This window comes from Setaria italica, chromosome IX, assembly GCF_000263155.2.
Source record: "Setaria italica strain Yugu1 chromosome IX, Setaria_italica_v2.0, whole genome shotgun sequence".
NCBI lineage: Eukaryota > Viridiplantae > Streptophyta > Magnoliopsida > Poales > Poaceae > Setaria > Setaria italica.
The window spans coordinates 32,940,565-32,954,549 of NC_028458.1; the positions used below are offsets into that span (position 1 = coordinate 32,940,565).

General features: G+C 41.6%; 3 protein-coding genes across 3 annotated transcripts; all 3 read right to left on the reverse strand.

Annotated features, from left to right (window-relative positions):
• Positions 1–1,358: 1,358 nt before the first annotated feature.
• On the reverse strand, positions 1,359–10,328 carry LOC101778782 (vacuolar protein sorting-associated protein 45 homolog). The gene is made up of 13 exons (XM_004983354.4): positions 9,926–10,328; positions 9,650–9,851; positions 9,480–9,559; positions 9,148–9,375; positions 8,179–8,304; positions 8,019–8,099; positions 7,786–7,927; positions 7,497–7,675; positions 6,073–6,228; positions 2,405–2,512; positions 2,213–2,334; positions 1,854–1,985; positions 1,359–1,740 (listed from the first exon to the last, which is right to left on the reverse strand). The coding sequence occupies exons 1-13, from the start codon at positions 10,013–10,015 to the stop codon at positions 1,683–1,685; spliced, it is 1,704 nt and encodes a 567-aa protein (XP_004983411.1). The 5' UTR covers positions 10,016–10,328; the 3' UTR covers positions 1,359–1,682.
• Positions 10,329–10,975: 647 nt separating this feature from the next.
• LOC101779190 lies at positions 10,976–12,284 on the reverse strand. Its single transcript, XM_014804594.2, has 3 exons — positions 11,845–12,284; positions 11,626–11,761; positions 10,976–11,540 (listed from the first exon to the last, which is right to left on the reverse strand). The coding sequence occupies exons 1-3, from the start codon at positions 12,069–12,071 to the stop codon at positions 11,523–11,525; spliced, it is 381 nt and encodes a 126-aa protein (XP_014660080.1). The 5' UTR covers positions 12,072–12,284; the 3' UTR covers positions 10,976–11,522.
• A 97-nt stretch (positions 12,285–12,381) lies between these two features.
• LOC106804525 lies at positions 12,382–13,395 on the reverse strand. The gene has a single exon (XM_014805811.1). The coding sequence runs from the start codon at positions 12,997–12,999 to the stop codon at positions 12,382–12,384; it is 618 nt and encodes a 205-aa protein (XP_014661297.1). The 5' UTR covers positions 13,000–13,395.
• Positions 13,396–13,985: the final 590 nt, after the last annotated feature.

Consider the following 13,985-nt stretch of genomic DNA (forward strand, 5'->3'; position numbering starts at 1 on the left):
TATGAATATCCTCAGACCAAATCATGATTTGATGATAACCTAAGGGAAGATCAATTTTGGAAAAGAATTTAGCCACCGTGAAAATCCAAAAAATTTTAAAGGTCAATAATGTGCTAAGAAACATGTTTAAATTAAAATAAAAAATGCTGGTAACATATAGCTATGGTCTCATTTTTTCTCTCGGCCTAGGCCACCAGAAAATAACTCACTACAGACATTACATTATCGACGAGCACTATATTGGAAGTAATGAGGTTTTTTTCAATAAGGAAAATTTTATCAAATCCAAGGTTTTTACATCAAGCTAATACAAATCCCTTGAACCATTTTCTCAGCTTCTGTGTTACCAGGATACACACAGCCAAAAGAAAGAAAGAAAAAACACAGAATCAGCAAGCTAATGGCTAGCAATCATCAATCCTTAGACTAGACTACCACCGGTGTGGCTGGATAAAAACACTCCTTGGTCACCTGAGCCAAGTGCTACGACGCTACTGCAAGTAAGCCATGTGAAGTTGGTTTCTGTAGTATAATCTATGAGCGAAGACAATGGATAACTGAGAAGATAACCTACAAAGGAGAAGGATTAAGTTTTTTCCGAAGACACAATCATTCCTGCAAAGCCATAATGATCAGCAGCCGCACCAGCCGCTCCTAAGCAGGACTAGTGGTTTCATTTCTTTACTTATACCCCATAACCAATTCCCAAATATAGTGATATGCTATGAGGTTGCGGAAGACCTGAAGCTGCATGTGTGATGGACCATACTGGGCGTGCAAAATGAAAAAAAAACAAATGCTGAATCGTTTTGGAAGCAATGAGCTAAAAACACAAACACACTGTGTTAAAGACTCGAACCCAAGTCCATGAGGACCTGACCAAATCGCTTGTCATATGCATTGCTAATGTGTTCCATCAACGTGTGACGGAACAGGAGCACAGATCAGGAGCCAAAAACAGTTAAGATCCACATATCATGAGCCGAAAACAACCAAGATCATGCATTCAATGGTTAAGTCTTCGCTTCTGCGAAACAGCGAACTCAAAATACCCGACAGCGAGTACTGCTGGGGCCACTAGCTAGCTAGACTGGGAAGCCAGCGAGCAGCATTGAAATGGAGAAGCACGCACTCACATCGTGGACCAACATGGCTTTGCCCTAAGATGGCAAAAACAATAAAGCACAGCAATGCAAAACCAAAGCGATCTCAACTGCTGACTCAGGATGAACGAAGGAAGGCGCTCAGTGCTTTGCTAGTTGCTACACTGTATGAAAGGATCCACTTCCAGTCGAGACAATCTCTTTGGAATCCCATAGATGTCCAGCTCAACTGCATAGACAAAGCACCTCACACAATTTCATCAAAGGTAAAATGGAGAGAAACTGAAATCCAAGGAACTGAACCTTTTTACATACACGACCTTTGAGTTCCGTATAAAACCTAAATAGTACAATCACAATCAACATTGGTATCGACATGAACAAATAATTGCTTCAACTGCATAAAAAGAGGGGAAAAACAGGAAAAACCATCTGCTTATTTTGTATATGGTGATGAACTATGCACCTAGAGCTATGTTACAAAATTTACCACACAAATTTGATTCTATGCAGAAGTGGAGTCAACACTGTCAGTTATCATACTCTGGTACTCTTCAAACAGAAGATGCACTATTTAGCTCATATTATAGTGCTCGATTTTGATATCCTTTGCGCCTCCCCCAGATCTTCAAGAAATCTGCAGTAGAACATTTGAGAAAATCATGCATAAACAGCAAGTTTTCCAAACCTTGCAAATCCACCTCCAAATAATCATGAGTTGAAAAGAAAATGTTGGTTCACAGTTGATACCTCTTTGAATTCAGAACCACCGAACCTCCAAGGAAGAAACGAACTCCAGGATTTGCTGCATTATAAAGGGCTACTGATCTTGCTTCCTCATAAGTTGTACCTCCAACAATGAATATGACCACATCTTGAGGCCTGTGGAATGCAACGATCTTAGCAATCATTTCAGTAAAGAATCAAATTTCAAAATAAATAACCTTAGTTGACAAAACAAAGGGGGACAGAAACTAAAAGTTATTGATTTGAAATGTCCCTAGAAATGATTTGGCTTCGTTTCAAAGGGAGTGAAGAGTTTCTCGTTCATGCCAAAAATCGAAGTCCTCTAATTAAATTTCACACAACACAACCCTTCTCGGACTAACCTGCCCTGCTGGAACTGGTTGCCAACAAGTGGATAGTCCACATCTCGCAATCGCCCTTTCACAATTCCTTCCATCGTTTGGAAGAGAAGAGGCTGGTGTTGGGTGTAGACATTTTCGACTCCCTGCAACCAATAAGCACATCAGAAGAAGCCATGTTTCATGTACATTCATTTGTAGAACTTCTGTACAAACCTTAAGCCCACGAGCCATGTTGCGAGCAATATTTAATAGATCGCGGTTCCCATACAAGTCACCTGTTCTCTTATCAACACCTGCCTGCTTAAGGAGGAATTGAACAAGCTGCACATAAAAATTGTAATATTCATTAGACTTGTGAAGCACTAGGCAGAAACAAATGCATGGCATCTTTTTAACTCTAATACAAAGCAAATAGGTAGTCAACTAAATGAGACCCCAGTAACTGGTGTTCTTTGTACATGTATAATATAAAATACAATTGTAGTGTTCAAACGCCCACTTAAATTCAAATCAGGGACAGTTGCACAGTCTGCCTACAAAACTACCATGACATCTCAATACATGCGCACAGCTCTTTGGTTCTGTCCTGTGCCAATTTATAAGTTGTCATGACCACAGGCAGGGTCATATTAACCAGTTCTCCTTAAGGGCCCGTTTGGCACAACAGCTCTGGCTCTTGATAAAATGGCTCTTGCTCTGGCTCCTTTAATGAAGCGGCTTTTATAGCTTCGGCTTGTCTTCTTGGCAAAATGTTTCGTAAAACAGCTTCGTCTGGCTTTTTACAATAGGTAGAGGAGGTGAAATGTCCATAGTACCCTTTTTCTTTTTATTTATTCTTTCTATTTATTTTTCACGTTCAATTTTCTATTCCATTCCTTTTTTTTCTTTCTTATTTCTCCTTTCCATCGCCGTTATCCTCTCTTATCCCGTCTTCCCCAACCGTTCTCTCATTCTTCCTCTCTGTCTCGTCTTTTCTCTTGCTCTCTCATCTTTCTCGTCTTTTCCTGATCCGCGGGCACCACGCCCCGCACAGCCACGCTGCTGTTGGTCTGCCCCAGGTCGTGCTACCGTGTGCAATGTTCCGCATCTCCGCTGGGCAGCAGCCTCCCTTCCCTGGCGTGTGGACCACCGTTGCCCTTCCCCGACAAGCTGTCGACTAGCACTGCCTGAGCTAGGGGAAGCCTAATTTTTTGGTTTCAATCGTTCAGTGCAAACCGTTTTGCAGCTTTCCCACAGCTTCAATGATGAAGCTGTCTTGAAGATACCCCTTTGGCAGGGCTTCACCGGATGCCGGTGAAGAAGCCCTGCCAAAGGGGGACTAAATGAACAGGCCTAGACTGATAGGACAGAAACAAGGTGTAATCAGCCAGTTTCCAGTGGCTTTTATATCAGCTTTTTCTTATTTTCCCATCCAAATTCTTCAATTCTTGTTACCATAGCCTTCCACAGTTTTTCAAATGGCTAATTTGATGACATTCCCTTTTAATATCTAGGCCCAATCTCGAAGATTTGACACCAATCATGGACAGGATTGAACGAAGGTTATCTGCATGTTCATCCTTTCTCTCGTACTCAGGAAGATTAGAGATGGTTAATTCAGTTATAACTCCGATAACAACATATGCCATGTGTACAATCAAGCTCCCTATTGGAGTGATTGAGAACATTGACAGGTTAAGGAAGCAATGTATTTGGAGGGGCAATGATCAAGCCAAGAAAGGAGGTAACTTGGCAAGCATGGCCAATGGTTCTTAAACCAAAGATCAAGGGTGGCTTAGGTGTTCTTAACCTGATATTGCAGAATGATGCTCTATTGCTTAAGCAGCTACACAATTTCTATAGCAAGATGGATGTACCTTGGGTTTGATTAATCTGGTCAACGCATTATAGTAACAAAGTCCCTCATGCTACCAGAGAGGTAGGATCCTTCTGGTGGAAGGACATTCTTCGGCTAAACACAATCTATAGAGGTATTGCACGATGCACAATTGGGGATGTGTCTACAGTCCTGTCCAGGGAAGATCTATGGTCTGACGGTATTCTAGCATCCCAATTCCCCAGACTATATTCTTTTGCTCGCAAGACGCAAGCCTCCGTCAAGCAAATCATGGAGTCAGAAAGCCTAGACTCAGTTTTCCATGTACCCCTATCAAAAGAAACCCTGGAAGAATACCATTCCTTACAGGATCATCTGCAGATGATGCCATACTCAAGTGGCGCAGCTGACCAATGGTGCTTCATTTGGGAAAATCAAACATATTCATCAAGGAAACTCTACGCCTTGGTCTTCAAATCAAAATGTTTATCATGACTGAAATTCTTTGCCTGGCTCATTATGGTGGACAGATTGAACACAAAGTTCATGCTTCACGGAGAAATCTTAATGTTCAGCCGGAAATGAACTGTGTTTTGTGCAGCAGCCAATGTGTTGAAGATCTTCATCATCTGTTTTTTTACTGCAGTTTTGCACAGTCATGTTGGCAAAAACTTGGGATACAATGGCAAGATGCATCTGACATCCATGACCTGTTGCACCTGACGCGCATCTACACAAATTTCCTTTCTTCCTGGAAATCTTCATCACAGCTGCTTGGGAAATATGGAATACGAGGAATGGGAAGATCTTTGAAGGTGATGTGCCATCCCTAGCCATTTGGACCGTAAGGTTCAAACAGCAGATAACTCTACAGCTCCATAGAGTTAGTGACGCTTTTAGACCAGTAGTGATGCAATGGTTTAACACTGTTGTAATCCACCTTCCACGCCCCCCCCCCCCCCCCGCCCCTCTCTTTTGTAAGTATATCCCTAAACCTGTAAATATCTCTTTTTGTTATGCAATGATATGCTGTGGGGAACTCCCCCACAGTTTCACCTTAAAAAAAATATCTAGTCCCAATCACTTAAAGATTTGCAGGTGCAATCTGTTCAGAAAGGTAACTGCCAAGTTACCAAGTGAAACTGAACCCTGGTTACGAGCCAAAGGAAACAGAATGGATCTTTACATGTAGACTGATCCAAAACCCGGTCAGTACTATGAATGTATCACAGGGAATAAGGATGTATTTCAGAATCCAAATTATAACTGACTCCATAGTCCACAAATGGAGTTTTCTATCAAATGTACATTATTGCTATAAACAGAAAAAAACATTTCAGTATGTCAATAGTGCACATGGAACATTTATGATTGGAAAAAGTCCATTTTACTCCCCTCACCTATCCACTTTGTCCACTTAACCCCCTGAACAAAATTTAGGCTCACTTTACTCCCCTAAACTATTTCATTTGGTCCAATCTACCCCCTAATTAGATTTCTATTTTTTGTTTCTCCATGTATGAGTTGAATTTTGAGTTCAAATTTTGTGAGCAGATACAAAACATGATGCCTTATGTTAAAAAATTATACTAAGATTTTTTTCGAGGTTATTTTCATAGGTTAGAATATTTAATACAAAATTGATCTTAGATATACAAAACTGTATGAAAAGTAATCATGAAAAATGCTAATGTATTTTTCTAACGTAGAGTACCATGTTATAAGTCAACTAGCAAAATCTGAAATTAAAACTCAACTTGTACGCGAAGAAACAAAAAAGAAAAATATAATTAGGGGGTAGATTGGATCAAATGAATAGTTCGGGGGAGTAAAGCGAGCCTAAATTTTGCTTAGGGGGTTAGTGGACAAAGTAAATAGGTGAGGGGAGTAAAATGGATTTTTTCCTTTATGATTCAAAACCAGCTTCATTTAAATTCCTCCATAAAAAGGGGAAAAAATAAACCAGAAAGGCAATTAACAGCGACACGGCCAAAATACCATGTGTAGAGAGTAGAGACTTAAGAGAAATACATGATCTATCACAGAGCTAGTGAAATTTACATACCCCAGACTTGTATTTGGCAGAACAAGAAGCCAGTTTGTTGAAAAGCTGCATCAGCTGAACGGAACTCTCTTTTTCATACCGCAAAGCATAAAGCATTACTAGTCGTAAGCGGTCAATATCAGATACACTTTCACTGTTTAGCAAGGAAGTGACAGCCTGAAGAAAATTAAACAGGTAAACATCTGTAATCAACAAACATAAAATAACAAGCACATTCCTTATTAAACTTGATAAGACAAATGGGTTATGAATCATAAATATAATATTTAATCTTGACAAGCAAGTCAATAAGAGAGGTCAACAGTTGTAAGATAAAGTATTCTTACTTTTACGGAAAATCAACTCAAGCTAATGAACTCAGAAAGCTTGCAACCAATTTTTTGAAGCCTGTGGTTGCATTAAATTAGAAATCCAATCGTAAAAGCATGAAGATGAGTTCTGAACAATTTTGGATATGGTTCGCAACAAAAAGAGAACAATTTTAGTTGGTATTTCTGTACTGACATAGACCCAGACCCTCAATGCACCTTGGATATGCAGGCATAAACTCATCACTTATTATTAGAAGAAAAGGAACCCAGACCTACAATGCCACCTTGGACTCGTAGGCATAACCTCATCACCATCAGCAGATACAAGCTTTTTTTGTGCATGTGAGTAACAAAGAGTCACAACTGTATAATTAGTTCAATAAACTGGAAAAGATCGTAGATCACAGTTTTCTAAGTTCTTTGGACCAACAAAAACAAGAGAGAAAAAAGGAAAGGGCAATAAGCAGGACTAACCTACACCCACAAATTTTACATGGTTCTTGTTTTTATCAGGAGCAACTTTGCCCTTTGACTTATCAGCCTGATGTGGAATAGACAGTCTTGTGAGGACCAATACGATAGTCTATGTCTGTGGGGTTTCGTTATGGCCATTTGGATTGATTTGGCATATTTTAAGTGGACAGGGAAAAATACTTCATTTAGAATCATGGTTGAATGTGAAATTTAAAAGGACAGAGGCCAAGACTTGCTATACTACACGTCTACACCAAGCCTTGGTGGCGCCAACTCAGTGCCACATTGACTGGTCCAAGGACAAAGTGCCCACAGGGAATCTAGAATTACATATAGTGGGTTTAACTGCCAGGAAAGCAAGATGCAGGTGAGCTTATCAATACTTGGAACCTTGCAGAGATATGTTACAACGAATAAATGATAATTTCAAAATAACAATATACTTAGTGATTACATGGAATATAATTGTCAACCCAAGCTAAATATATTACATAAAATGGAAAACCCATATCAGTTTATCAGCACAAGCTCAAATTTTGATAACTATGTCCAAGGCGAGAAAATGCACATATTATATAAGGGCAAGTTGTCAATTGTCAATGATGTCATGATATAATTCACAAGCATCAAAATGGATACCTCAAAGGCTGCTGCTTGTCCACTCGTACATGCTAGCTCTTGCTCTGTCTGTGAAACTAGCATAAGCTTCCTTTCCTCCACGATTCTGCTCATCTCGCTCACCAAGGCGACATGTTTTGTTACATTTCCATGTGTCTTTCGATATTCAGGATAGTTGCTCACAAATTTTGCCATGTCACCTAAAACCACCAACGCATTAAATTTTGCAAAATGCTATTGGCATATTAAAATACTTTCCAATGTTTTTTTTATTTCACAGTATATAACCCAAAATGAAGTCTAAAATTACCTATACTCTGAAGATTAAGGCTGCTCTTCGAAAGATGCTGAAAGTCATCTACCATTCTTTTGATGTTCATACCAAGGTCCCCAAAGTTCTCAAACATGTTAGCTCTAAAAAAATCATCTTGAACCGATGATAGAACGACCTCCTATTTAAGTATATTTGAAATGGATTAACATTCAAAAATACTTAGCAATTGTTTCATCGTATTACATAGGAGAAATTCAACATATATTAACCTGCTGGTCTTTAGGTACATTGGCAAATCCCCTAAGATCCACTTTGTTGTTCTCGATTCCAATAAGCTCATGAACCATTGCCTGCAATTCATAAGATTTCTTGCAAATTAAGAAAAGTACATTTGAACAGGGAAAAACAGATCAAGTTGTTTCAGGTTACCTGGTATGTCCATTGGTTAAGTAGAGGCGTAACAGGATCATCCCTCCTGTCAATCACCAACAACAACGAAGAGTTTTCTGTTCGTCTAAAATCAAACAGGCCACTCTCCTGCTCATACATCAATCTCTGCATGATCAAAATTATAAGTGCTTCAGAATAATCAGAACAAGTTCCATATGAGTTGTCATTCCAAATAAATGTTACAGTTGCAACCATTATTGCCTTTTGTCACAAGAAAAAAAATGAAGAGGCTTACAGAAGATACTTTGGTGTTCCTCTACTACAAATTGAACTTTTTGCAAGACAAGAAGCGGATAGTGATGGTGTTTGTGAAGTGAATAAAGAAACGAACACTTCTGCAATACTCACATTGATGAATGTAACATGTAGAAATTCATAATGGCACTCAAAAAGCACCCAAACAACAAAAATGTAACTCCAAATGCCAACTTTAATGTTTATATATATACTACTCTGCCCTTTTAGATGACAGAAGGTAACTATACACTTCCATGTCTCTGTAGCATTCTTATGTTTGCTCAAATGGTCAAAGATATATGTTCTTCCAATTCCAAAGCAATACGTTGGGATAATAACTCAAGTGTTATAAACAATTTATAATGAGAACAGATCACAATCCACAAGCACATCAACAGGAAAAAGAGTTTTAGAAACAAATTATGTTTCTCTAGTTTTGATTATAATAATTAGTTGAAAGCATCTTTTGTAGAACCATAGTAGAAAAGCCTTAAGAGAATTAACATAAATGCTCATGAGTCATGATGACTAGATTCTGAAGCCTGGTATAGCAAGCGTAAACTAGGCCTGTGTGAGTTAACACCGTGAGATGTGCAGTAACAAAAATCTAAAGGGCTGTGACCTATGAACACAACATATTGAAACATTATTTTCAAAGTCGTCTAGTTTCAGGACTTCAGTAGCAATGTTTCACAGTTACAATTGACCCACCGCAGTTTCTTGTGCGATCCTTTTTGCAACATCTGATGTCCTCTGATATCTAATGACAGGGCGGCGCTTGAGAGCCAAGAAGACAGAAGCAATGCCATCAACAGCTCGATCACAAAAACTCTGCATGCCTGGAGGGTCGACCACCGTTGGAAGCATGTACATGTGGTTATTTTGTATGTTGAGAGTGAAATGGTATGGGTCAATCGCACAAAAATCAGCATAGAACTCCTGCAGAAACAGAATAAGAATACATATGCAAATGTAATCCTCCATCTCAAGCATTTGAAATAGCCATTGCAATAAGCAAATGAAACGTATTCAACACCACTGACCTGAACTTGCTGAACAACCTCCTGCTCATCAGAATCAGCTAGTATCTGAATCTGCGGAATCTTCAATATATTGGAGAAGACTGCGAAGGCACAAACCGTAAAAGAACCAAATGAATAAGGAAAATCCCACTGCACCAAATTCCATAGCAAATCAGTGATTGGTCACGCACAGAGGTGGTACTCGGCGAAGCGCGGCATGGCGAGGTGCCTGCGGAGCTTCTGGACGTTGTCAGCAGAGGGTCGGAGGAAGTAGACGGCCTTGAGGTGCGCCATGGACTCCCTGGAGCTGGAGGCATTGTCCATCGTCTCCACGAGGAACACCTCCTTCCGCAGCAGATCCGACTGGCTGTACACCACGCTCACCATCCCGACCTGAGCACAGATCTGGTAAGATCGAGAAAGGGGAGGAGCCGAAGCTAGGGTTTCCGGGGAAGGGGGGCACGTACGGTTTGGGGGTCGAGGACGAGGACCTTCATTCCCGGGATGTCGTGGAGCATGCGGTCGATGTAGTCGCGGACGAGAGGGATCAGCACCATTGTTGCTGCGGCGGCTGGTTCTTCTTCGAATTTGGTATAAATTTTGCGCTCGGCGGAGGAGCTCAGGCGGCAGTGGAATCCGGTGGAGGGAGCTGGCAGCGGGCGGATGGAGGAGCTCGGGGCAGTGCCGGGGTCCGGTGGAGGGAGCTGCGCGGGGGCGGAGGAGCACCGGCGGCGGCGGGATCCGGTGGAGGTGGAGGCGGATTCAGTTCAGCAAGTCACGATGTAACTTAGCGCCCCTGTATCCAACGCCCACAGTCCATCCAACGGTTACAATTTGTTGACTGCTCTCATGCTTATCAGTTACGAGAAACACAGGCCGGCCGCCGGAAGCAGCTCAGGCAACCACCGCCGCCGGCCAATTTCATCACCGCCATTCTACAATTCGTACTAAAAACTAGTAAAATCGATTGCCCATGGCCTTTTCTTTTCTCATGTGCTCTCAATTTTGTTAGAGATTGCTTAATTTGCCGTTGGGAAGCCATCGTTCGGCTTCGTGGTCGCGTCGAGGACGCACGGGAAGGGACGGCTCGCCATCACGGAGCACTGGGGCTCCTATATAACTGGCGGAAGCTGATTAAGCTTCAGCCCATTAGGTCTAACAAAAAGTATAAATCAACATTACAACAAACTAAGCTCAACATTTCATAAAAATTAGATCAACATCAAAAAATACTAAATTTAACATTTTGTAAATTATAGTTCAGTATTTTGTAAAAAAAATAGAGAGAATTCCTTTGACCTTCAAATAATACCCTATCCCTTATTTGGCCCTAAAACATGGACTATTTGACCTCCAGTTGCAACTTTTGTGCCTAACATGGCCTTGCTGTTAATTGGCCTGTACAAAGACAGATTTACCCCTGAGTAAATTTTGGATATTTATTGTATATATAATTTATTTGAGATATACGAATGACAGTTTATTGAGATCCCCACCATTTGATATTTTTTGGCAGCAATGTAACTGGATCAGCATGTTCACATATATAAAAATATCAGCACATCTAGGTTTGTCGCAAACATGCATACAGCAAGTTCACATAACAACACATGGTGATAACTAGAGAATACACCGGTTCTCAAGTTCACACACACATACAGTAGCAGTTTCTAACATGACAGGTTCTCAATTTCACACACACACATACAGTAGCAACACTGATTCTGAAGTTCCCATCCAGCAGGTTCATTAGTGCACAAAAGCTCTGCAGACTTGGTCAAAACAAGGTAAATGACCATAAATTACAGACTAAGCCTTCTTCGACTCCTTGTGCTCATGGCAGGGCTGCATGGATCAACCTTTTTGCTTCTTGTGCCCATTGCAGGACTGTCAAACAACACAGTTGTCTGCTTTGCTTTCTTTTTGGCTTGTTTCTTCCCTTTGGGCTTGGGCTTATCCTTCTGTTTAGTCTGCTTCTTTGTACCCTTGGTTGTAGCCACTGGTGGATGATTCGAAGCACTAGACGTAGGGAACTCAATGGTCATGGGTTCGGGCTGATTGGTGCTACCGGCTGACCTGCACCTGTGCATGCATAACAACAAAACAGAATTTCAGAATAAGGAATACTAAGAGCATTATATTATTACATATCAGAACAAGCCATCACCTTACTGAGCCTCCAGAATCTAAGGTAGCCAACCTTGGTGGGAAAGACAGAGGATGCAGGTGCTTCACCATTCCAAGGGACAATGCTTTCCTGAGTTGATGCTTTGGTGGTCTTTCTTTTCTTCTTTGGTGGTCCTCTACATGAGCATTAAGAAAATAAAATTAAGTACATTTGGTTACAAAGACTAAGAAATCAAGAGTAAAAATAGACAATTTTCACCTCAGTTCCATCATAGCTGCAATGTCCTCTGGGTTACCATTCTTGCAATTGTGCCAATGATGCCCATAGCCCTTACAAATAGGGCATTGGTGCTGCCCTTTTGTCCTTTTCTTCTCACTACAGCTCTTGTACCTCTCATTTTGACTCCTACCAGCTGTGGCTTTTAGTAGTGGTGGATGCATGAAAAAATCATGGGACAATTTAGGCCACTGTGACTTATCAGCCATAGCAGGGATTAGTTGACCATATACTGCTCTAAATTTGTCTGTTGAGTAAAATAAGTCGACATAGTTCTCTAGAGGTGCATTGCTGAGTGATGTGATGAATGCTATAGCATGCTTGCATGGAATTCCAGAAACATGCCATGCTCTACAAGAACATGTCCTATCATGCAAGTTCACCACAAACCTGAAGCCACTGCCTCCCAATGCAGTCACTTCAGCCACTTCTAGTGCTAGAGCAAGTATGAGCACATTGGTTCTTTTTCACCTACAAAATTGAAAAGATGCAATTTGATAAGACAATACGGTAAAAAAATCAAAGGAAAAAAACAAATGCCGTGAACCAATATAGTAAGATAATTACCATTACAGTGCTCATGTCTTCCATTGTTGAAGCATGTAGCCTCCAGGGACATTTATCTTCCCTTTTCTTTGCACAATATGCTGTGAACCTATACGGTGCACTCTTCACAGTGTTAAATTCAAATTCATGTTTGATTGCATGCTGAGATAGTGCCACCTTAAATACTTCCATGTTGGGATATTTTGAGCCTACTGTCATTGCAGGGTCATCTTTGTCATAGTGTACCTCACCAATCTCATCCTCTTCAACCTCATCATTGTTCTCTTCAACCTCGTCATTGTCCACTTCAACCTCATCATCTTCTGGGCCATCAGCAATAAGTCCCTTTTCTTTCTCACAACAAACAGCAACATCTAAAGCAAGTACAGGTTCATTGCTCAAGTATATAGCCTCCTCGTCCACACCAACATGTTCATTCTCAGGTAATGGGTTTTGTAAATAACTTTCATCATCTGGTTGTGTGCTGCTAGGCTTGCATTGCTCAGGCTGAACAGGTACACTACTAGCATAGCCTTGCCACTCAGTGATAAGCTGATATGGTTTGGAGAGCTCGGCATATGCAATGAACATATGCAATGAACAGGTGCACTACCTTTGTCATAATGTGTTTCTCAAACATTGACATCAACTCTTGGTCTGTTGTAACTACTGGGAAGGTTCTCAAATCAGCATCGTAGTACTGAACATGTGCAATTTCCTTATAACGAGGAGGGTACTGCTCTACGATGGATTCAACAAAGTCCTTCAAATTTGTTGTGTCAGAATCAATAACTTTCTCTAAGCAAAAGCAGTCGACATCCCTTCTAGCTTTCTCAGGATTGCCAAGAAGTTTAATTTTTAGTAGATAACTAGATTCTGGGTCCATCCAGTGTGAAAACAACATCCTAGCATCATGAGCAATACTACTGCATCTCCTATTTCTATGATAAACAAGACAACAGAGAGAAATAGCAACTCAGATGGGGAACTCACCCTTCAGGCCATGCATCAGGGGGTTGGAGCAGGCCCTCCGCACAACCCTTGCCCCGCTCCTCCCCTGGGCGCATCCCGGCATGGCCGAGCCCACCAGTTTCCTCGGGCGCACCCCGTCGCCTTGGTGGAGCCGAGCCCAGCGGCTCCCCTGCGCATGGCCCAAGCCCGGCGGCTACCCTGGCCATGGGAGCCGCGGCCTGCCCAGCGCCGCGCATGGCGCCTCCGCGCCGTCGCCGGAGATCCGCCGCAGGAGCCACTGCTCAGATGGGAACCGCCCGCGATCTAGGGTTTGGGGGCGGGAGGGGAATCGGAGAGGTGACGAGCGGCCGCGGGCATCGAGTGACGATGCGGCGCGAGGAGGGGGTGCCGTGCAGGAGTTTTTTTTTTTTGGCCGGCTGCAAGTAGAAGGGTATTTTTGTCCAGCAATTCATTGTTTCCTGAGACATACTGCAAAACCTAACGGAAATGTCTAACAGACCTAACAGCAGGGCTATATTGGGCACAAAAGTTGCAACCGGAGGTCAAATAAGGCATAGTTCATTTTTTAGGGCCAAATACGCTACAACACACTAATTCCCACGAAG